This window comes from Rhea pennata, chromosome 4 (assembly GCF_028389875.1).
Source record: "Rhea pennata isolate bPtePen1 chromosome 4, bPtePen1.pri, whole genome shotgun sequence".
In the NCBI taxonomy this organism is placed as follows: Eukaryota; Metazoa; Chordata; class Aves; order Rheiformes; family Rheidae; genus Rhea; species Rhea pennata.
Genome location: NC_084666.1, coordinates 950,095 through 973,848, shown reverse-complemented (window position 1 = coordinate 973,848; position 23,754 = coordinate 950,095). Strand labels below are relative to the sequence as shown.

Genomic DNA, 23,754 nt, shown 5'->3' with positions numbered 1-23,754 from the left:
AAGAGATATATTTTAATTATCTGCCCTGACTCTGCAGCAGAACCCACGAGGACCATTCATCGTATACCCCGGCTTGGCGCGCAGCTGCCACAGCTGCCCCGCAGAGGTAGCGGCAATTTTTCTTCTAATACAGCCGAGAAAAGAATTCTGCAAATAAAAGTGAGTGTGTGTACAGGTTCTCTGATGTTACTGACTTCATTTGCACTAACTCGCAAACCAAATAGTGATTTTCGACACACAACCGCAGTTATTTGGCTATTTGTAACAAGAGACTTTGGGCAGGGTGCGCGGTAGGAACAGGGGAAGGACAGGCTTCGTTCTCTTTCACTTCTTTCAGAGGAAATTGGTTTTGCTTCTTATTCCAGAGGTGGCCAGAGCGCCGTGAACGTCGCTGACTGCGTCGCTTAGCGTCATTCTGCGTGAGAAGCCCAACAAAAACGCAGCGGTCGGGTTGCAGACCCGGGCACTCCGGACCGCGCTCCGCGAATTCAGCTCTGTGTATCCGCTTGTGCCGTTTCACTTGAGCGTTTCTTATGACAGAGCCCAGGAAGGACACTGGGGTGAGCACCACGTGGGTGAGCACCCACGAGGCATAGGACAGCGTTCAATCTAGCAGCACTTTGTGGCAAAGGCTATGACACACTTCAGTATCTTTGCAGGAACAGAAAAAAAACCAGCTAGATATATCCACTACTCTTGCATTTAACTTCAGAAGGACACTCCAGCCCTACTCAAAAAGGAGGAAACTTGTTAAAAACTTGCAAAAAGGAACAGCAAAAAGGGGTTAAACCTCACAGACAGCAGGGAAATGCTTTAAAGACTCCTTATTAGAGAACGTGTGCCATGTATTAGAGACTTGTAAAAAACAGAATGATTAAATGAGGTTGTATTCAAATAGGAAAACAGAAAAGGACACAGACTCTACCAAATTAAATGTAAAAACACAGCAAAGTAGATCAAAAAAATAGTTAAGAAACCACCATTAAAAGCATAAAAAAGCTAATAAATATCTCTTTGCAAATAGACAAAAACACAACTGATTGAAAGTGAACTGACGATTGAGAGAAGCATTTTTCATAATTAAAAAAAAAAAAAAAGAAGAAGAAGAAGAAGAAGAAGAAGAAGAAAAAGAAGAAAAAGAGTTGCCTCAGTCTCTGTATGGGAGTTCGACATGAAGGAGCTTTGGAAGAACCTTGTGCCATGGCCAATGCCCACAGTGGGTTTGTCTCACACCAAAGGTAGAAGAGGACTCAGAAGAAATCAGAGAGTAAATAGCAGCAAATCACCAGTAGTTCAGTTAGGGAATCGCTGAACTACTAGGAAAGAGCCTTAACTTCTTCATTAAACGTGACGTAACGGGGAGGAGTCAGGGCTGGTGGCGCAGAGGGAAGCCACGTCTTCCGCACCCAAAACCATTCCCTGGCCGAGTCGTGGCGGATGCAGACGACGATAACCAACACAGCCTGCTCAGAAGCAGCTTTCAGCAAGGTCCTTTACCTAAAGCTCTGCCACAGGCTAAGAGGAAAGTCCCCTTATGGAGAAAGGGCTTGTGGTAAGAGAAGTGACGCAAGCCAGGAGCACGCAACCAGGAGTGTCAGAGCAGTGAGGCCACCAGTGCAGTCGGAAGCCTGAAGGGACCTGGGCCAGGGGCCGTGATGGCCAGCAGACCCCTAAATAAGCTAGAAAAGGGCATGAACGATGGCATGGCACAGCTTGAGCACATGGAGTAACTTGGCCACTTTGTTATTCTTCTTTTCCTAACTCTGTCCATTTGTTTGCCACTTCCAATTTTGCGCGCACACACACACACTCCAAAGCCAGAGTCTTCCATCTCTTCATACAGACAAAGGTCTGGAACATAGAGCTGGGAAAGGAGATCCCAGGAGCATGATGCTGTTCTTTGAGTAGGAACAGGAGGTGGAGAGATCCCTTCCCACCTGGGTGCTGTTAGGAGAGAGATTTGGATGGGGAGAACGGTGGCCCGTTCTCAGGGTAGGGAACCACTGGATCACCCTGAGGGAGAGGCAGAGGTTGTCCCATCGCTCGACACTTCCACATCCAGGCTGAATTCCTTCCTGAAGAGCTTTGCCCTAGCTAATCCAAAGGCCAGGCGCTGGTGCGGCAATGCCTCCAGGCCGCGGGACGGGGACACCATCGTGGCCTCCTGACCTTCCTCCTGGCTTTCTGCCTCACTCCTCTCCACGGGAAGGAGCCCGCAGCACCTCCAAGCTCCCTCGGGCTGGCACAGCCCGATGGCAGCTGTTGACAGCGAGGTTCAGCTGCCAAGGTTAACCAGCCCATCCGGGACAGAGCACGCAAGCCCCCAGCAGGCTCCCGGAGCCGTTACCAGCAGCCCCAGCGGTGGATATCACCCTCATTAGCCGAGCAAATCCTGCCTGCCCTTGAGCCAGCCACTCCTCCGCTGCGAGCCCAGCGCCAAGTCCTTGCAGGGAGGCAGGAGCAGCGTACCGCCGGAGCGCAGAGCGGGGACTGGAGCCAGCGGGAACCACGGCCTTGGCACATCTCGCAGCAACATTTTTCCCCTCTTGTCCCATTTAATTGAATTTGTTTTGGAGGGTGAAGCATCTCTGGAAAACCCGAAGCTGTGGCTTATCCCTCAGGTCACGTACCGCGTACACAGAAGCGGTGGAATATTTACAGCCCTCAGAACAGCTCTGACCTTTCCAGAGGAGCCAGCGTGTGTGGGGGGCGAGACACATCGCCTTTATGAGGCTTGAAAGCAAATAAATAGGGAGGTTGTGAGGATGTGTGTGTTTTCCTAAGCATGCCCTCCAAGAGCACGGTTCCCAAAGGTCTGCAGAGCATCTCCTGAGCAGCAGGGTCAGCTCGTCCCAAGTCTTGCCTGAAAGAAGGGGGTGACTAGCCCCAAACAGGCTTTACGCGAGGGTCCAGACAGGCCAAGACTGCACATCCACGGAAGCCCAGCACCTTCACGATTTGTCTTTGGGTCTTTCAAAGAGCATGGAGAGGAGAAAAGACACCCTAAATCTTGTCAGCATGCACAGCAGTACACCTTCAACCCTCAGGTAACCAGTATGAATCCAGCTTGGCAGCATACATGTTCCATGATCTAGCAACTCTTGTGGAAGAAGTGAATTTTGGTGGCCTGCTGAGCACCCAGGACAGCCAAGAAGGACAAGTTCTCCCTCTCTCCTGAGATGAAAGACCATGACTCACCCCAGGACAGCAGTATAGGAGCCCAGTGGCCACCGGTTCCCCTCACCACAGTGGTGCCAACAAGATGTCTCGGTACAATGCAGGAGTTGTTTCACAGCTCGGCTGTTCCCAAGGCAAGAAAGCTTCAGGAGATGCAGCAGTGAGCCCCATTTTTGAATTAGGCCACAAGATGTTATTAATTCCCTTTGGCAAAGTCTTGCCAGGCCCTTTTTGACAGCTAAAAATCACATTAAAGACCCTGCTATTGCCCTTCCCCTGAATCCACAGCTTGGAGCTGCAGCAGGGAAGTTCTGTGGCTGGGCGCAGGAAGGGAAGGGAACTATCGTTATAATCATCTCCGCACTGAGATACGGTCATGCTTGAAGGAGAACCACAGTCTAAGGCCCCCAGTGAGGTAAACCCAAAACTACCTTCCACTGAGAGCTCAGTTGTCCCTGGAATTAAAACAGGATGGTCATATTGTGGCAGCGCTCCCAGGGCTGGCTTCTCTGCTCCCACCAAGCTCGATCCTTCCCTAAGGATGGACCACATCGAGAGAAAGCCTGCAGGCACCCTGCCATGTGCCCTCCCGCTAAGGTTCAAGTGCTTCAGAAATGCTTAGCAAGGCAAAGACGTTGCAGAGCTCCTCACCACACTGGCTGCTGTTGCCCCCAGGGTGCAATGATGGGACAGCAAAGCCCAAATCATGAAATTTGAAAAAAAGAGCACAGAAGGAAATCTATATTTGCATGGCAACCACGGCAAGACATCATGTGATCCCAGCTCCGCAGCATCTGCAGAAAGAGCTAGCCACCTCTTCTCACACAGGGCTCGTTTTGCAGACATGAACTTGTCATCTTCATATGCTTCTACGGACACAGCAATGAACAAAAAAGGCCTCGAGGTGTCTGAGGATGAGGAAAACGTCATCCTGGAGACATCGCAGGAAATACTGAGCTGGAGATCAGATGGGAGATCAAACCACGATCTGAGCCCATCTGACAGCCCGACCTTCACACGTCCTGCGTACGAGGGGATGGAGGGTTCCCCGCACCCATCCCGTCCGGTCACGCCTCAGACCCCGGCCACGCAACATGCTTGCAACAACCCGCACCAGCACACGAGCTTAACGCACGCTGCGGAGCCTGCAGCCAGCACCTCCCTCGTGCCGCCCCTCGCGGAGGGCAAACACGAGGCGGCTCTGGGCCCGCAGCCGGGAAAGGTTTTCTCTCGCCCCGGCTCGCGCCCTGCCGTACAATGAGGCTCATTCAGGTGGGCCAAGCTGCAGCCCTTGCGTGAGGAGTGGAAATTTATGACTCGTTTTAAATGTCACCTTTTCAACTCCGTGCCTTGGCTCAGCAACCTTTGAAGTAAACATTAGCAAATGACCAGCGTTTTTCAGAAAAAAAAAAAAAAAAAAAAAGAAGAAGGTGGCGGGGGGGGAAGAAGTCATCCCTTCCAACATAAATAAATGTTCTTGCAAAAAAAAAAATCATGAAAAGGCTCACAGTCAAAACTGGCAGAAAATACCTGCAGTCGGTGATGATGTCATCTATCAACTGGGCAACCAGGGAATCCAAGTCGCTCGGGGAGCAGTTGGCCTTGAGCGCGAAGTGGACCGTCTCCAAGTTGGCTTCCTGCACGGCGCGCAGGGAAGAGAGGTTACGCTCGGGGGACACAGCCCCGGAGCCGCACGCTTCCTCGTGCACGGACCTCCCTCGTCCCCGGCAGACGAGCACCCAGCGCTGCCACCCTGACCCTCTACTTTGGTTCCTGCTGGAGCTTCAGGCGAAAAGACGGGGAAATACTGCAAAATTTCCCACCAATAGGTCATAAACCACGGGAACGGCCCTCCGTCCCGCATCCGCTCTGGCGGCCAGGCGGGCGGCACAGCAAAGCCCTGTGCTTGTACCCCAGCGGGGATGAACTTGTCCCCTCTCCTGTCCCACCAGCCCGGCGCTGGTATCGACCAGACACCAGAGAGGAAAGGCAGTAACGCAAGCGCCCCGCCTGACCCGCAGCGCCGGGTGCCGCGGACCCGAGGATCTCCCAGCTCATGCCGTAACGCAGCACCGGCGGCTACGCGCAGCCCAGGCACGGGGCCGCGCGCCCACGCGGGCCACAGGGCAACGAGCGGAGGCATCGCCGCGGGCGGAGGCCACGGGCAAGATCCTCTCCGAGCGAGACGGGGCCGGCGGCAGGCCGGAGCGCGGCCGCCGGGGAGGCTCCGGCGGTTCCCGGCAGCCCTTTCCCGTTAGACCGTGCAGTTGCCACGCTTATTTTTAGCCGCGTTCCCTCCCGCGTCCCCTCAGCCTTTCCTGTTTGCCTTTGCAAAGGGCTATTTATTGAAGCCAGATGTCTGCGAGCGCGAGGCCCTCCCCGACTCACTCCCTCCTCGCCGCTCGCCGAGGACAGAAACCCCGCGAGATGACATCACCTTCTGCCTGCCAGAAACGCTGGCGGACTTGACTAGCGGAGGCATGCGGATGAGGAGAAGCACACGCAGCGGTGAGCCTGGGGCAGGCCCGCGAGGGAGATGTCCTCTCCCCCAGCTGCTCTCCGTGCCTCAGTTTCCCTTCCACCGGTTGCTTTTCCGCAGCTGCTGCCAGCCCCTCTGTGCAGGAAGCCTGCACCCCAGCGTGCTCTCCCGGCCCCTCTTCCTCCCCGTCTCGCCTTCTCTGTGCCCAAGAGCCCCCCAACTCCTCGTCCAGCCCCCAGACAGAGATGCACCCAGCCACACTTTGTTCCCGGGGCGGACCGTGACACCGACACTGCTCCGGGCTCCCCTTCGGACAAGGGGCAGGGAGTCTCAGCCCCGCACGCTCATCAGTGACGACGCCTTGGCGTCGCGGCACGAGCTGCTGCCCGCAGGCAGAGTCCCCAGCATCGTCCACGGACCCAGCGAGCAGCCCCCGAACCTGCCCCGCCAGGGCAGGGTGGCCCCAGCTGCCACCACGGGACTCACCAGCCGGTCGGCCGCATGCTGCAGCAGGTTTTGAGCGTCAGTCCGGTAGCTGATGTCTTCCCAGTAGGACGACAGCACCACGACGGGCTTCACGTTGCCCCAGGGCAGGTAGTAGTACTGGCAGCCTAGAAGACACAACGTGCCCACCTGCTTGCTCCCAGGGCCGGAGCAGAGAGAAGGGGGAGCAGCGCACCATTTGGCCTCAGGCAGAGCCATCAGCATTGCTCTTTTGGAGCAGAAAGATGTGGATAATTTTCCCCAAACCTATGAGCAACAGCATAACGCATACCACGGTCAAAATGGACTTGCATGAACCTCCACAGCTGCTCCCTGCCTAGCAGTGAGGACAGAAACCAACACAAGGTGGATCTGATGCCCTGGGAGCTCCTGGTTCCCTGTACAGGCCCCTCCGACGTCAGAGCAACTGCAGCGCATCTCACACGAGGGCTGGAGCTCCTCGAGAGTCCCCAGGACACCACGCCAAAGCACAGGCTTTGTCATGAAGCTAAGCGGGAGCTGTTGGCTCCAAGGTGTCACCCAGTGAGCGCTTTGAGCCAGCACGGAGGCTGGGAGGAGCAGCCCTGGCTTTCACACGCTCCCCTGGTAGCGCTCGTACCCGTGCCTGCCCCTTCCCTCACGGCACGCTGGTAAGCTGCTCCTCAGAGCACCAGGAACCCCCAGACAGCAACTGCCACCAGACTGTTCCTCAGCTTGACCCACCGCATGGATGGACACTTGTGCCAGTGCAAGGAAGGGCACAGGGTGACATGCTGGGCATGGGAAAGGGCAAGAGCGCTTCCTTCGAAGCACCACTCCATTAAAGTGCTTGCAAGGCAGCAGCCTGGCACATCACGGAGCAGCGTCGCGGCAGAGGAAAGCAGCAAACGCGCGCGCACACGCGCCCCAGCAAAGCCCATTCGAATCCCACCCTGCAAAGCACGAGCGCCACTCATTCCCCGAGCCCTCGTGAGTCCCCCACGGACTGGGGCATCTCCAAGACGTCTCCGTAACCCCCGGGCGCCCTCGGATGTCACATTCACACGGCTCCCCGTAACGCCCCGCTCACCGTCAAACACGGCCCGGCTGTACTGCGTGGTGGAGGCCAGGGGCAGGCAGGTGGTGTCGAACTTGTTGCCGTAGTTGCCGATGCTGACCTCAAACTGGATGGCGTCGTCCACGTCCTGCAGCATGGTGGCCGAGTAGAAGGCAGCGAAGAGGCAGTACTTCCGCCGCCGCAGATACTTCTGCAAGACACGCAGACCCGGGCTGAGGGGAGGCACAGCTTGATTTCCACCACGGAGCAGCTCAGAGTAAGAAGCTGGACGTATTTGGGTGAAAGCACAGCAGAAGACAGGGCCCAGGAATACACCCAACTGCTCACAGGCTTGCACCCATCCACTCCCAGGGCAACCGTGTTCCCCCAGTCCCAGCACCTTGCCCCACACCCCACTGACCCACAGCAAGCACACGAGATGGAACAGCAGGAGGAGCCCTCACATGGCCCCATTACCTCCACTCGTAGGATGTCGTCCGCAGCAATGTCCTCCACCTTCTGCTCAGCATGTTCCGCCAGCTTGGTCTCCAACTCCACGAGCAACCTGCCCCGATAAGCGACTCCCTCGCCCTTGGGTAGGCCAGAGACTGTTGTTAGGACCACGGTGTCCTGCCCCTGCTTAAGCCCTTTGGCTTTAATCCAGAGGAGCAAGATCATGTAACACATTTCTGCAAGTGCTTCAAAGATAGGGAGCATTTGGATAGCACAGCCATTTGCTTGGAAGGTATTTAGCCAGCAGGAATAACAAGTGGCAGGAAATGCAGTGCAGCCTCCTAAAAAGCCAGTTCAGGTTAATAGCAGGTTTCATTTTGCAAGGAGGAATGCTAATTTTGGTTGCAGGCTGCACTGGCAAGAAGCCAACTTCACCTTTCCTAGATTGAGCGTCTCGTAAGGGTCTGGGAAGCCAGTGAATTCCCTGGGGCTGCCGTAAAGGTTGACATAGCAGGGACCGAAGGTCGGCAGGAACCCAAGTCCATCATCCACTGGAGACCATACGAAAAAAGAGCAATTAGAAAGTCAGGACTGGCACCTTTCCACCCCATCCCGGGGAGACCAGTTGCACAGCTGGAGGCTGTCAAAATCCTGCAGCATCCCATGCTTATCACTGCCACTGAGGAGCAGTGGTTCATTAATCCACACTAATTCCCTCACTCGCAGGTATCCATCCAACCCCAGACTGCGGAGAGGGGACAGAGCCAACGGCAGAGCTTTTCATCCCCTTTGAGCCCCAGGGACACTTACCTTTTGCTAGAGAAAGAAAAGGTATCGATCCTGCAGTTACGCTGCACGTACAAATCTGTGCATTCGCAGCCCTGCTGACACGGTGGGGACGGCCAGGGAGGATCCCAGCCCGCTGCTTTGAGCGCCAGGAGAAGGGGAGCGCTGCGCGGCCGGCGTGAACCAGCGCAGCCGTGTGCGCCGAGGTGACCCGCACCGATTTACACCAGATGAGGAGCTGGCCCCGGGCTCCTCCAGTCAGGGCACCCAGTAAGGCAGTGCTTGGATGAGAACCGCTCGTTTTTGTGAAATCTCAAGCAGAAGGAGCACCAAAGGCGCAGAAAGAGATCCCAAAGCAACGGGTGCCCGCACGCAGCTCCTGCTGCGGTGCACAGCGCCGGCCCCCAACTGCTGCACAAGCAACACCCCACACCTCTGGGCAGCAAAGGACATCACTGCCCAAAAGGGCCACCCCAACCCCGTCTGACTGGCGGGCAGTGGGGACATTCCCCACAGCCAACCCCTTCCCAATCCACAGGCAGGGCAGGAGCAGGAGGCAGAGGAGGAAGCGGTCTCGCTGAGGATGCCCCCTCCTCTCCCAGAGGTGCCCAGGTTCGGGCACAGCAGCGCCTTTGCTGCGCGAGCTCTGTCCAACGCTGCAGCCCTAGCAGCAGCTAAAACAGAGGAAAAAATTACCCGACGGTGACTGCAAAACAAGAGGCTAAGGGGACGTACGGTCTGCGGCTTTCAGAGGCTTCGCAAGAGCAGGAAACTCATCTGAGGCACAAAGAGATGGAGAGAAGGTTAGGAGGTTGGTTAGGTGAGGATGACAGGTTATGGGAAAGGAGAGCAGATGCTGCCAGGGGCTCTTGCTCCCAGCGAACACCGCAGAGAGAGAAGGGGGAGGTTATTAGGTAGCACTAGCCTGGCCCTCCGCCTTGAGGCTGTAAGATTCACGTAAATCGTGGCCTTGGAAGCGGATGTGAGCGTCCATCCTCAAGCCTCCGCACACCACAAATGGCAGGAGGACCCACGGAGCAGGCGGGGAGCAGGGACGGGGCTCCGGCCGCTCCCCCTCAGCTGACAGTAGGGAGCAAGCAGCTCTCCTGGGGAAGACGGGGCGCAGGCACCCGGCAGCGCGGGGCGCGGCGTTGCACCCCGAAGGCACGCCGCGTGCGCAGAGCTGCGCGCTGCGGAGCAGCAGGCGCCCGCGCGCCACGTCCCAGCCCGGCTCGCGACGGGGGTTAGCGCAGTCCAGAGCCTCAGAGACTCACAAAACCAAGGGAGCGGAGAGGGGGGAGTCCAGGCACGGTGCAGATGTTAGCAGAGGTCGCTAGCGGCCAGCGTTACTCGTGCAGGTTAGGGCAGCCTCTGTCCCCCCCCCCCCCCATCAGCCCCAAACTGGGCACCAGCATGCCCCAGCCTCCCTACAGAGGTGACAGCAGTGTCACCCAAGCGATCCTGCTGGAGCCTGTGAATGGGTCCTCTCCTCTTTGGGGGGTCACTTGAATCACCTCTTTCAGCCCAAGTTTCTGCCACCGGATCTAAAGCCCCCATCCCACGTGCTGCAACAGCCCTTAGCAGGCACCCAAGGACAAGTCGCCAGCAAGGGCGGTAGGATCCCAGTGGCACGAGACAAGGGCATTATCCTACGTCTGCCCTCGAGTCTGCCCGTTCGGAGTCACGCGCCGCCCAAGGAACTGCCGCTGCCTCCAGCCAGCAACAGGGAGAGGAAGCAAAGAGCAAGAAATCCCTAGCACCACGGCTCTGTGGACCATCCCTACCCACGCCCTTAGGAGGACTTAAACATCTTCAAATGCCAGTTGGGACATGACTCCAGAGCTGCCCCTGAGGGTACCAGAGATCCTCCTTGTGCCGCCACAAGGCTGCACCCAGCTGCCTGAGGGTGAGCAGGGCCCACCTGCCCTGCCCGCGCTCCAGGGGCACACGACATGGACCAGCTGCCAGCCCACCTCGTGGGTGAGGGCTGGTCACGGGATGGGGGAACTGCAGGGATCCAGGAGCCTGTGATGGGTCAGCACACACCATCAGCCCCCAAGAGGGACCTCAGCTTCAAGACAGGAGGCTGTGGGATGGAGTAGGGTTCATCCAGCTCACAGACCGCACACTGGATGCTTCTGTAACACCACCACTCTGCTTTTCTCCACCTACACCAGGGACTTTGCAAAGACTGTCCCAGTTTTTACTCTTCAAAGCCAACACCAACCTCCAGCCACGAGCATGCACACACTCCTGCACAGGCATGCACTGCAAACTGCCATCCCACCACCTCACCCACCTTCCAGCTCCCCGCCGGGAGCAGAGATCTTGGACATGCACAGGTACGCCGTGCCGATGATATCGTTGTGCGTGAGACGGTCCCTGCAACACAGCGTGGGTTTCAGCGGTGGCACCACCTCTGCGCACTGCGGGGGGTTCGCCTCGCGGGGCTCCTCACCCAGCGGCGGCTCTCCCATCTCCCCGCTCACCAGTCAGTGACGCGGATCCTCATCTTCTCACACATGGAAGGGAACTGAGAGAAGAGGGAAAGGACAGGAGCGGTCGGAGGTGGCCACCTCGCACAGGGCAGGTGCCTGGGCTGAGGAGCCCCAGCAGGGCTTGGTCCATCTCCCTCACCATTGCCGGCAGCGTGATGATCTGGTTCCACTGCGGGTTGGCGTTTTTCTCCAGGATCTTTGAGTAGAGCTGGAGGTGGGAGAAAAGGCAGGAAAAGTCAGTGCCTGGACCAATTGGCCCATCGCAGCCACGGAGCGTGCTGCCAGACCTTCTCTCGCACGCACGGCAAATGCACCTTTATTTTTATTTCCAGCTCGCAGCACTTGGGAGGCTTCCCCCCATCCCCATTTACAGAGCTAAATCTCCAGAAATCTACATTCCAGAACAGTGGTCCTGGATGAACCCTCCTTGAGGAAATCCAAGTTCCCCTCCAGGCCCAGCATCTCCCTCCTGACATCTCCCCGTGCTGCAGGCGAGGCTGAGGGACGGGTACGAGGAACCCCTGTGGTTTGTGCAGCTACTCAGGGCCTTCCTCCCATTACCCACAGACCAGAAAGCCTCAGGTCCCCCAAATAAAGGTGCCATTCTACAGCTCTGCTCCAGGGGGGCTCTGCACAGTGTGGATAAAACCCCCAAAAGAGAGTGCTATGGGGCCAGTCTGGAGAACTGAGAGCTCACTGGCAGGAGCCCAGAGCCACCAAAACTCCATCCTGCATTTACTCAGGGCGATATCCCCTCTTCTTCCCTAGCCCATCTCCCCTGCCATGCACCATCCTCCGGGGAAGATTTACAGGGCAGGCAGAGCCTCAGGGCTTCAGCACAGTTCCCAGCAGTTTCCAGAAGCGCAGCCCGGCCAGGAATTTGTTTCTGTGTTGTACTACCCCTTCCCCCAAGAGCTAAATTGCTAAACTTTTAATACAATAGCACCACTAAGAGCCCACTGCAGAAATTACACCCGCGCAGCCCGGTACGCAGCATCTGACCAGCTCGGGGTCTGGAGCGTGTTGTGCACAGCAGGGACAGGCTGCCCCACGTCAGGGCATTGCAATGCAAAGGGAAGCAGGGCAGACTGGGGCAGGAAGAGCAAAACCACGTGTGATCGGTTAACTGGGCATGAAGCAAAAGCTCCAGAGAAACAAAGCAGCTGCCTGAAAAGGCGATCGACCCCTGCAGAGGAGCTGAGGAATGGAAATACTCTGCTTTATACAAATACACACGTATATATATATATATAATACGTATATACACACTATATATGTGTGTATACATATATATGCATAAATATAAGGCCATTCACCTTCTTCCTTTGCAAGGAAGGGCCAATACCTTCACTCGTCAAGGCTGAGGCAACTACTGCAGCCCAGTTGATGCACAGGAACGGGACCCTGAGCCCAAACTCCACCCCCCGGAGCAAGGATGCTGAGCACAAAGTACTTGGGGAAGAATGGGAACAGCACGGCAAGAGGCCACAGGGACTGCCAGGACTCAGCTGCGACAGGCGCTACCAACGCCCGCTGTGGCCACGGGAAGGTGAGAGGTCACTTGGTAGCTGGGCCAGCCACAAGGCTCATTCTGCCATTAAATTAGCCAGGGTCCCTTTCTCCTGGGCATTTTGGCCGTGCCAGCCTCCATGCTCCCGGGCAGTTCCTAGGCCAAGAGAAGCGAGATTTCCCAGTCCCGCTGCTCACCGTCTTGCCTGCAAAGCTGACTTCCACAAAGGGATCGACCAGGTTCTTCTTGTTGCTCTCAAAGCCGAAGATCTGCCGGACATTGTCCATGACGGCATCATCCACTGGAAAAGGAAAGAGTCTCTGACCATCTGCAGAGGCTGCTGAAACCTCAGCTAAGCACACAGCATCCATGTGCTCAGCTTTATACCAAGAGCCCAGAGGACTCCAGCTTTGCCAGTGAGTTGTCTCACTAGCACAACTGCTCACGTTGAGGGACAGCTGTCCACCCTGGCACAGTGGCTAGAAGTACCCCTGGCTTTTTGCATAGCATGGAGGAACACCTGGGAGGTAGAGGATTCCCCTGGCAGGTCTGCAGCCCTTACCAGAAATCTCAGCAGCCCTCACCAGATCCAAATCTGGTCTCATAACTGCCTGGTCTCTTTATTGGGCAGGTTTCAGCCTCCTGGGGGAGCCAAGACACCACCATGTAGCTGGATCCCATCTGCAGTGCCTCCTGCAGGCCCAGGCTCATCCTGTATCTCTGGATGAAGCTGTTTTCACCATAAGAAATTACATCCTCCTCCTCTGGGAAGCTCCCAAAAAAGCTTCGAGGAAGTCTCCTGCAGCAAGGCCGAGTGTCGAGTGTCAGTGACCCCACCGCCCCCACTAGAGAAGCGGATGGGGAGAGCTGCTGCCCCGAGCATGGCTACCCAACCCAGGAGGGCAAATACCAGTTTACACCAGCAGACAATCCAGTGTGTAACGGCTGACCAATATCTGCAAGGTCTTTGGACCAAGGCTGAGGATAATGTTTCCTTATCTAAACCTTTATTCATATATTTCGCATTGTGGCACTCCACAGTGCCAACAGCTGGATCCACTGCACTCTGTTCCAGCAAAGGTAATGCTTACTCTGGGGCAGGTCTTCAGCTTTGAAGATCTTCAGGGAGAAGTGGGCCCCCCTCAAGGTGACTCCCGTGGGACGCAAGATATTCCCTTCAATATCTTCCTTGTCTTCAGTGATTTCCCTCTTCTCCATCTGCAGGACAACAGGAACCATCAGGACAGGAGAAGGGGACTAAGCCTTCTCCCAAAGCCCTCAAATGAGCAGCAGAGACCTGCAAGCAATATGACACCTGGCACCTTGCCCCACCACGTATGACCCTCCTTATAGAAACGAAAGGAAGGTCCAAGCTGTGGCTTCACTAGGAACAGCACCAGAGCACCCAGTATGTTGTGTCACCTTGCACACACAGGCTCACACCACTGGAAAGCTCCACTGAAATATTTAAAGGCAGATCTGGGTTTTTTTATAGTGTATAAGGATGCAGGGACTGGCCAGCCTGCACACCCGCAGCATTGGAGGAGCAAGCTCATAACTCTTTCCCCTTGCAGCCCCTCCATACAGAGAGGATTTGACTCCTGTGCGCAATGTGAGGCTTCACCAAGTGCCAGCAAGCAGGTCACAGAGCCCAGAGATTAGGACACGCTTGTACTACTTGTCCCAAGGAGCCACCGCATCACCACAAGGTCGAAACACGGAGCAGACAAACATTGCTGCAGGAAGGTCTCTCTGCCAGGGCCAGGCTGGTACTTACGGGAGCTTCATCCCCGGGCCCCAGCACGAAGAGGCTGACTTTCAAGTAGCCTTTAGCCCCTGCTGAAAAATCCTCAGGGTCAGAAAGCAACAGCCATTTTCTGAGAAAAGCATGTTCTGAGGGAGAAAAAAAAATAAAAATCATGAGCTAGGTCCTAGACATTCACAGAATTAGCTTATACACTGTGGGTTTTTTTTAATAATAAAAATAAATACCAAAGAGAAGACAAAGGGGTGGTGATGATGGGTAGAGGGAAATATGTGGGTTTGCATATAGAAATGTATGGTGCAGATACAGTTCACAGATGATAGAATCATAGAATCAGTAAGGTTGGCAGGGACCTCTGGAGATCATCTAGTCCAACCCCCTGCTCAGCAGGGTCACCTAGAGCATGGTGGACAGGGTTGCCTCCAGGCAGGCCTTGAAGATCTCCAGAGAAGGAGACTCCACCACCTCTCTGGGCAACCTGTCCCAGGGCTCCGTCACTCTCACAGGGAAGAAATTCCCCCTCACGGTCAGGAGGAACTGCTTGTGCTTCGATTTCTGCCCGTTGCCTCTTGTCCTGTCACACGGGACAACTGAAAAGAGTTTGTCCCCGTCCCCCTGACACCCTCCCTGCAGGTACTTGTACACTCTGATCAGATCCCCCCTCGGTCTGCTCCTCCCCAGGCTGCAGAGGCCCAGCTCTCGCAGCCGTTCCTCGTAGGGCAGGTGCTCCAGCCCTCGGATCATCTTCGTTTATTCTCACTGCATAGGTGTGCATAGATAACGTGCACACGTGAGTATGCAGAGGCGTGTGCATGTGTGAACAAAACGAACGGGCATGTGTGTACAAAAGTGCAAGTTTGTGTACAGAAGTAAACGAGCCCCTAGGCAGAGGATATCAATGTTTAGGGATAACTATGGTGTGTATGTGCATGTTCCTCTATGTTTAGTCCCAAAAAAGGCTTTCTCAGAGAGATTTCCCCCGGATTCAGAAATCTCTAATCTCTAATGCCTGCAGCAGCTACTGAACTCACTTGGTTCAGAGTAAATCGTCTCGACATCCATCTACAAAACAAAACGGAAAAAGGAAACGTTCACCATGTGCTATGGATTAAAGTGACTGAAAACACAAGAGAAGAGCAGATAGCAAATCCTTACCCGAAATTCCCCAATCACTGAGTCCATCCGGAAAGACCGAGAATCAACAACCTGTGGGATGAAAAGCAGGCAAAGTACTAAATCCAGCTCTGGAAAAAAGGAAAGATGCTCCTGCCCTCTCTGTGTGCAGGACCCTGGTGCTACCTGCACATACAGGGCTGAGAAATGGGGAAAACCTCTGGAAGTGAAGGCTGCTAGGACTTACTGTAATGAAGATGGGTGCATCGAACAACTCGGCTGGTGACTCAAAGACATTGAAGAAGAAGGTCTGTACAAGAGACAGGCAAGAGAAAGGTCTGAAAACAGCCACAGAAGCAATCCCCTGCCCCAGCTTTGATCCGCACCGCTCTCCTTTTGAGGTGTTCCCAAACCTGCTGGCTAGAGCCATTTTGAAGTCCTGTTAAATGAGACCCCAACCAGTTCATAACAAAACCCTTGTGAAGATGATGTCCCAATAGGGGCTGCTCTCCACGCACCCTGATGTGCAAGGTCTTTGAATTGGCTTTCACCATCCTTGTCTGCAGAAGCATTTCTGGATGTTTCTGTGGGGCTCCACATGCTCTCAGAGGAGCGATGAAAAAGCACAGGGACACCTGAAGTGGGCTGGGGGCAGAACTGGGGACAAGATAACTGAGTTTTTCCCAACGCCCAGCAGGGGCAGAAGTCCCCACTCACCTCGTCAAAGAAGGGGCTATTGCCTTTGCGTATCCTCGTCCTCTTTGTCTGCCCAGCGGCCGTGACCTTCACCACAGGCTTGATGTTGACACCGGGGAGCTGCCTGCCCTCGATGACTCTCACCCGGATCTGGAGACATGGGGAAGGAAAGAGTAGCAGGTCAGTCCCTCAGAAGAAGGTGAGCACCATGGAGGATGCCTGGGCGGCTGGAGGAGGGAGCCCGCGAAGGGCCTGGTAAGAGGGAAGAGGATGCACCAGAACCCCAAGGGGCCCCTCGCGAGAGAAAGACAGGCCAAACCGCTCTGGAGGGTTCAGTTCTGGAGACTTCACTTGAATATCTTAAATCTCACATCTCAGCCCGCTGAGGGTGGTTGTCAGTGGTTAACGCATTTGCAAAACCCTCAGCCGTTCAGGCTGGGGGACTGGAAGACAGCGAGCGTGCGGACTGCAAGGGGAAAGAGCCACCAGCGCAGCCTGCAGTATTTCTGCAGCACCTCAGACCCCGAGGGAAGCACAAAAGGACACGTAACGTGTGGAGCCAGTTAAAGAACAGCTCATCGGGGCCTCGTTCCGCAGGTCAGTGTGTTGTCTGCTCTCACCTTGCTTTTGCCGTGCTCAGGTTACGCACGGGCAGCTCTCTTTTCTTTGCATTTCCTTCAATTTTACCAAAAATAGCAAGTAATACATGTCCTTCTCGATTCCACACACCCTGTAGCAGCTCCAATAGCTTCATGTGTGACCGTGTAGGACCTGACAAGCTTCATAAATCAACAGCGCGAATCGCTAGGCGTTTCACAAAGCAACGCCAAGAGGAAGGGAATGGGTGGCCGCTCCATGTCCACCAATGACCCCACCAGGCTCTGCCAGAGGCTGGGACATGGCAGCTCCATTCTCTGGAGCAGAGGCCAGGCACTGGGAAGGGCTCCCAGTCAAAGCACCTCCACCAGCATTGCAGGAGGCAAACGACCCGCTCCTCCCAGCGCGGCTCACCTGGAAGTCCTGCGGCTTGTTGGACAGGGGCTTTTTGGGTGAGGTTTTTCTCCGCTTAATCCCATGGACATGGTGCACGGGTGGCTTGCGGGGCAGGGTGGGCTGCTCGGACCCCGAGGGCCCTGAGGACGGCTCGGTCTCATCCCCCGTCAGAGTCTGATCTTCGGTATCCTCCTCACCGGCCGTTTCTGCAGGAGCAGGAGGCAGGTCATGGTGGCAGCGCAGTGCCAGGACGTGGAGGAACACGATGCATCATACGAGACGATAAAGCGAGGGATCCCGTGCGTTCACGAGCTCCTGTTCAGCCCAGGAGGGTCCTCAGAAACACCCCTGAGCTGCAACCCATAACCGCTCTGCCACACTGAGCTGCAGAGACCCAAAGCCGCAGGTGCTGCAGCTTGCAAGGAGAAAGCAGGACCCTGGACCTGCACCCACCCAGCGTCACCCCGCGAGCAGAGGTTTCTCCTCACCAGTGACCGTGTCGGGCTCTGCCGGGGCCGGCGCTGGCTCGGCGGGGGCAGGAGGGGGGAACAGTGGGGCAGCTCCTGGCGGCGGCGTGTAGGACACTTGTAGGATGAGGAAAGCCTGGAAAAGGGGAACAAACCATCACGACAGGCATCCAGAAACGCCGCCCCAACCGGAGCGGCCACTCCAAGCCCTCGAGATGCCACCACCAATTTGCTGCCCAAGCGCCGAGGACGTGGCCAGGAAAGCAGCAGTAACCCGGCGAACGCAGACGCCCGCCGTCCCCACGGAGGCACCGCGGCAGCCGGGGGCCAGCCCAGCGGTGCCGTAGGGGAAGCAGCCACTCGAGAGGTCCCACCTCACCCAGCGCGGTCACGCTCCGGTGGCCGCGGCTCCGTACCCAGCCACCGCTTCCTCTCCGGTTTCCTCTGTCCCCAGGCACAGCCCCGAAAAGCCCTTCTCCTGCTTAAATGCATCTCTTCCAACCAAAACGGTGCCGCGGGGAACTGCACCCGTTTGCTCGCTGCCGGCAGGAGAACCTGCGAGCAGGCGCTCCGCGATACCGGCAGGCACGGCCCCTCGTGCCGCTGTCCACCGGAGCCGGTCTCCGGGGAAGGTGGAATTAGAAAGCTAAAAATTAACGTGCTTCCTAAAACCCGGAGGGCCCGAGGGCGATCCGCTGCCCCCGCGGGGAAGCGGGAGGACGCGCCAGGACCGGCAGGCTGCTGCTCGCAGGGACGCGGGAACGGATGGACAGGCGCCAGCAGGCAAGCGAAAGAGGAACCATCAGGGCAATAAAAGACCCGGGGGAGCCGGCGTAGGAAAAAGGCCGCTTCCTGCCATAGAAACACCTAGAGAGAGCTATTTCCACGCGTCCCCGGAGGGAGGACGCATATAGCTCGCTGCTCGAACACCGATGCAGCAGCTCAAGGAAGAGCGACGGGGGAAGCACGCAGGGGACCGTCCCCCCGCGCACAGAAACCACGCTCCACGGGGACGGGGGGTTTGGGGCAGCCGCTGCCACCAAAAGCACCCGGGAGCATCCCGGGGAGGCTGCAGCGGAGCAGGCTGCGCATGCGTGCGGGGCCGAGCGCAAGCGTGACAGCTCCTCCACCCCAAGGCCAAGGAAGACGAGGGCGGAAGGTGAGGCCGAGGGCAGGTCCAGCACGGCGCTTCCTTTTGCCCCTGCGACACTCGGCAGCGGTGCCGGGAAGGAGCATAGAGAGCTGCCAGGGGCGTCCAGACCTCTGGGAAACGCTCCGGGCCCGTCCTGATCGCAGCAGCACCCCGAGGCGGCTCGGCCGAGCCCCCAGCCCCGCTCAGGGCCGCGGAGCTGCAACGCACCAACGCGTCCTGGCCACCAAGCCCCGTCCCACGGGCTCATCCCTGAGGTTTCTTTCCAAACGCGCAAATCAAAGCAGAGCCGGCACACAAGGCGTGATGCCGGCCGCGTCCCGGCTCGTCCCCACCGCCGGTCCCGGGACCGTCCGGCACAGGACTCACCCCAGTGTTCTGCTTCTTGGTGTCCAGCAGGGGCACGTTGAAGGAGGCAGCCAGGCTAGGGGTGGACAGGACATCTCGCAGGGGCACATGGGCTTCTCCCAAAAACCTGGGGAAGAAGAGCAACCAGGCATCAGCAGGGCAGGACGCACGGGGAAGAAGCCGAGGACCCACCTCAGGTTCAAACTCAAGCACCAGCTATCGCAAAGAGACCGACCCAGAGGGTTAAAGCCCAACGAGGAGACAGTTTCCACCCCCTCTCTCAAGGCACGGAGCAGATGAGCAAGCGACGGGTGCTGGAAATTTCCACCTCTCGGAAACACAAACCAACATCTCTGGCGATGCCCACGTGGGACGTGGACCTGCTCGAGCACAGCTCACGGCTCCGCGCCTGGGCCAGGACCGCTGCGGCGACTATCATTTGGGCCTTTGTCTCTTTTTTAATCAGGGGAAAGCACCTAGAAGTCCATTTTCAGGAATTAAGAGCCATAAAGAGAAGTGCTGGTGGAGTTTCTTTGCCAACAGTGTTGAAAATAAAAACGGAGAAGCAAAAGGTTCAAGGATTTCAACGGGATGGAGGAGAAGTCAATGAGCCCAAAGTTCTCAGGAGCCAAAAGGCTGGTTTATATCCACCATAAGCATCTAGTTGCGTCGTAAAATAAAAAACTACCGCAAGTTTTTCTTGTTGAGACTTCCTTCTCTAGCGTCACGTAGGAGAGGAGACAGGGGCCCACCGCGCTAAACCCCGGGTCTCGGCGCGCCGCAGCGCGGAGCCCCGCCAAGGCTCGACGCCCCGACAGGTCGGCCCCCGTGCCCCAGACCCTCCGCCGGGGGCTCTCGGCTCCTTTTTTTCACTTGCGTTTCGGATTTTGTGCGCGTACCCGTGTGCGGGTTAACACCTCCCACCCCCCAGCTCGGGGGGGCGGGGGGGGTATTTTGGGAGATTTCTCGCTATAGATCATGGCAGGGCTGGGAATTTGGGTAAAGCCGCGGGACCGAGCAAGCACGGGGCGATCCCTCCCGCGGCTGCAGGGCGTCGCTGGGCTCCCCCTGCCCTGCGCTCGTTCTTAAACCTTCAGCTTTGGGTTCTTTTTTTTTTTTTTTTTTTTTTTGGCTTCCTGCCTTTGTTTCGTCCCTCACCGCTGCAAGTAAGTCCTGGAAGGACAAATTTTGGGCTGGAGCAGCTTTTCCGATGCTGAACGGATCCCTCCCCGCTTCCCCTCCCCCCCATTTCCCTTCGCAGACAGTCATGGAAATGGCCTCTTTCTCCAAAAAAAAAAAAACAAAACAAATAAATAAAAAGGTTTTTGCCTGCAGCGGCTGCACGAGTCTGCGAGGGTGGAGGATGCCCTAGACGGGCGCTAAAGCAGGCGTTAAAGCAAACTCGGCCCGATCGCCCCGCTCCCCGAAGGCGCCGTCCCCGCCGGGACCGCGGGCCGGACCCTGAGCCCGTCGCGGGTCGCGGCAGGGTCTTGTCTCAAAGCAGCCGCTTTGCTGACGCGGGGTCGCCGTTAGCGGCGCGTGTGCAGCCCCAGCGCGGCCGAGCGGCGTGTTTCACTCCCCGGGGAGCAGGAAAAGCAAAGAGCAACGTCGCCTACGCGACGGCACCTTCCTCCGGAGATACCTGCTGGCAGCAGCAGGAAATCTGGCTCCCGGCTCCAGCGACTGAAGTTTCCCTGGCTCGGGGAGCTGAAATTCCTCTCCCGTTTGCCCTCTTCTATTTATAGGAACATGCGAAGTCACCAGGCTGGACCAGCCCCGGCGTCCAGCTCGCCTGCTCTCCCGGCCGAGAGCGAACCCCGCGCCGGCACCGACCGACGGGCGCGCTCGCCCTCGCCCCGAGCCGCGCCGCGCTCGCGCGTCGCTCGCGGAGCCTCGGGGCAACGTCTGGGGCGGAGGGAGACGAGGGGGCTTCGCCGCGAGCCCAGCTGGCTGGAAGGGGGGAGGAGAAGGGGGCCCCGCGGCTGTCGTGCCGCGAAGCCGGGGCCGCACGTGCACGTGCACGGACCCCCCCCCGCCCGGCGGCTCCCGGCCGCGTCCTACCTGTTCCTGCCCACGGTCTCGTGGTCCTTCACCACCACGGTGAGCTCGGCGCCCGGCTCCAGGGGAGCTCCCTTGAGGTCCCACTCGAAGCCCTGCGGGGAGAGCGGAGCCGAGGTCGGAGCAGCCCCGGGCACGGGGGGTCGCGACGCTTTCCGCGGGCCGCAGGCGAAAGCCGCGCTCCGGCCAAGGGCCTCCTGCGTGCTTTCGTCACGGGTTAAAAGCAAAAGAGAAAACACGGCCAAAACACCGCTGCTTGTTTACCAAAACCCGTTTTTTTTTAACCTTGATCTGCAAAACAAGGGTCAAGGTTAGGAGGAAGGCGGGGGGGGGCACAAATCCCTCCTCCCCCGGGGCCAGGTTGACGAGCAAAACAAACCCGGGTCCCCCCTAGCCCCGACCCGACCCGCACGCCGGGGCCGCGGGCAGAAGCGGGTCGAGCCCTTCTCCCCGCCGGAGCCGGGCCGGGGACTCTCCGGCGTCTCGTAGGGGGCTGAGCCGCAGCCGGCCCCCGCGGGGACGCCCGGCATCGCCCTCGCCCAGGGCCGGCGGCGGGGACGGCGCCTCGCTCACCTCGTTCCACACGGGGTTCACGTTGTTCTTGATGACTTTAGTCTTCTTCTTCACCCCTGCGAGGAGCAAGCGCACGGGTGAGGCTTCCCCGCGCCAGCCCGCAGCTCGGGGCCCGGCGCCATCCGCAGCCCCCGCGGGCAGGATGCGGCCCTCCGCTCCCGGCCAAGGATCGGGGATGCTCCGGCCGGGACGCAGCGGGGAGGGGACGCGGCTGCCGCCCGACGCGGGGCGACGCCGGGCACCGGGTGGGCTCCGAGCCCCAGCCCGGCCCCGAGGCTCGCCGGCGAGGAGTTTCCACCCACCGTGCCTCAGTTTCCCCACGGGGAAAGCGGAGCAGAGGCTCTGCCCGAGCCATCGCCGCTCCGGGGCAGCGAACACCCGGGGCCGCCGGCCCGAGGGGGGAAAAGGAAAAGGAAGACGAGGGCGCGGGAACAATAGCGGTGACTCAAACCCGGCGGTGCCCGAGCCCGGGCCGGGCCAGGCAGCGCTCCGCCACCCCCCCCCTTCCTTCGTTTATTTTTTTTTTTAAGCCTTGCCAAATTAATCTTTTCCTATTTTGGATTTTCAAGCAACTCTGATAAATCTTCCGGCCCTGAAATAACGAGCCGGCCCGGACCCAGGCGAGCAGCTCCGGGGAGGAGAAGGGCTTTGCACGCCGGCGGACGGAGTTGGGGGGTGTTTCCTGGACGCAGGCACTCCGCCGCGGCGCTGGGGCACGGCGCGAGGCAGTGCGGGCACGCTCGCGCCCTCAGCCAAGCGCTCGGCTCCCGCTCGCGCCCCGTCTCCCAAGGGAAGGGCCCCCGCGCGCGCGCGCCAGCTCGCGGATTTGCCGGCGGAGTTATTTCCCACGTTAAAAGCGGTCGGAGCCCGACTTCGGGCGAGCGGCCAGGGCTCCCCGCGGGGACGGGGAGGCGGAAGGAGCCCCCGGCCGGCTCCTCTCGGCCGCCCGGGCGGGAGAAGGGTCCGGCGGCGGCGGCGCCGCCTGCAACCGACCCCCTTGGATTCCCCCGGCTTGAATCACGGACGTTTTCCACCCCCTGGAAAACGACGTCTGTAAAAACACGACCTCCAAGAAACGCTTTTGAAGTGCAAAACCACCGGGCCCCTCTTTGCCGCGCTCTGCGCCCACCCCCCAGCCCCGGCCCCGTTCGCTCCTCTGGGCCCCTGCAAACGGTGACAAACGCAGGTGCCCCCCAGGAGAGGGCACCTCTGTGCCCCCCTCCCCACGTCAACGAGCCCCTGCACGAGGACTTTTGCAGATCTCCCGCTAGCACCCGGCTCTGCTAGCAGCTGAGCGCGCTCGGCACCCGGCGCGATCGCAACCCCGAGGGCACCCGTGGGAGCGCAGCACCCCGCCGCCTTCGGCTGCTCCGGCACAGGCACCCCGGGAGTTTCCCACCCGTCCGCCCGGCCCCGAAGGGGCGGCAGCACCCGGGTGGCGCGCGGGACGCCGGGGACCGCCGCGGGGTCCCGGTCGCTCCCCAGCCCGGCACCCCGGGCTGGAGGGAGCCGCGGTTCCCCCCCCAGCGTGGCGGCGGGACCCTCACCTCGGAAAGTCAGGCTGGCCACGGGGTCGCTGTGCCTGTCGCCCTTCTCCAGGCCGGGGAGGCGGCCGGCGCGCTGCAGCAGGCAGCGCAGCATGGTGCTGCCGGCGGCGGCTCCGCGGGCGTCCGGGAAGGCCGCGGCGCGGGGGGGCGGGAGCAGCGCGAGGCTGCGAGCTTCCCTCCCCGGGGCGGGGGGGGGACACGCACGCCGGGGGAGGCCCGAGCGCCGCCACTCGTGGACGCTGCCGGTCCCTGGGAGGTCCGGACGCTGGGGAGGAAGCGCCGGAGGGGGGGCCCGAAGCACAGCCGGGGCTGCCGGAGGGCCGAGCCCCGGGGATGCTGCAAGCTCCAGGGATGCCCAAGCTGCGGGAGCCCCAGGGATGCTGCGAGCCCCGGAGATGCCCGAGCACCGGGGCTGGGGCTGCCCAAGCATCAGGACCTCCAGAATGCCACGAGCCCCAGAGATGCCCAAGCACCAGGACCCGGGGATGACACACAACTGGGGAGGCCAGAGCACTGGGGTCCTCAGGGATGCCCAACCACGAGGATGCCGCAAGCCTCAAGCTGCCTGAGCGCTACGACCCCAGGGATGAATCATCACAGGGGATGCCTGAGCCACCGGCAC

At 58.7% G+C, this 23,754-nt stretch overlaps 1 protein-coding gene across 10 annotated transcripts in view; it reads right to left on the bottom strand.

Moving 5' to 3' along the window:
• The window catches only part of DYSF (dysferlin), a 117,022-nt gene that overhangs the window by 91,473 nt on the left and 1,795 nt on the right, over positions 1-23,754 (bottom strand). For 3 of the 10 annotated variants that reach the window (XM_062574893.1, XM_062574897.1, XM_062574899.1), the window contains exons 1-22: positions 23,133-23,240; positions 21,586-21,641; positions 21,016-21,107; positions 18,976-19,081; positions 17,478-17,592; positions 17,008-17,195; positions 16,018-16,146; positions 15,548-15,610; positions 15,343-15,393; positions 15,219-15,249; positions 14,200-14,315; positions 13,514-13,640; positions 12,620-12,723; positions 11,052-11,120; positions 10,904-10,947; positions 10,714-10,796; positions 9,150-9,191; positions 8,064-8,179; positions 7,653-7,766; positions 7,209-7,386; positions 6,143-6,267; positions 4,708-4,814 (exon numbers count right to left, since the gene is read on the bottom strand). In XM_062574893.1, coding sequence (XP_062430877.1) covers positions 4,708-4,814; positions 6,143-6,267; positions 7,209-7,386; positions 7,653-7,766; positions 8,064-8,179; positions 9,150-9,191; positions 10,714-10,796; positions 10,904-10,947; positions 11,052-11,120; positions 12,620-12,723; positions 13,514-13,640; positions 14,200-14,315; positions 15,219-15,249; positions 15,343-15,393; positions 15,548-15,610; positions 16,018-16,146; positions 17,008-17,195; positions 17,478-17,592; positions 18,976-19,081; positions 21,016-21,107; positions 21,586-21,641; positions 23,133-23,226 — 2,150 coding nt within the window. In that variant the 5' untranslated portion in view covers positions 23,227-23,240. Of the gene's footprint in view, positions 1-4,707; positions 4,815-6,142; positions 6,268-7,208; positions 7,387-7,652; positions 7,767-8,063; positions 8,180-9,149; positions 9,192-10,713; positions 10,797-10,903; positions 10,948-11,051; positions 11,121-12,619; positions 12,724-13,513; positions 13,641-14,199; positions 14,316-15,218; positions 15,250-15,342; positions 15,394-15,547; positions 15,611-16,017; positions 16,147-17,007; positions 17,196-17,477; positions 17,593-18,975; positions 19,082-21,015; positions 21,108-21,585; positions 21,642-23,132; positions 23,241-23,754 lie in introns of those variants that run through there. The other 7 variants (XM_062574894.1, XM_062574900.1, XM_062574895.1 and 4 more) reach the window with 4 other exon arrangements.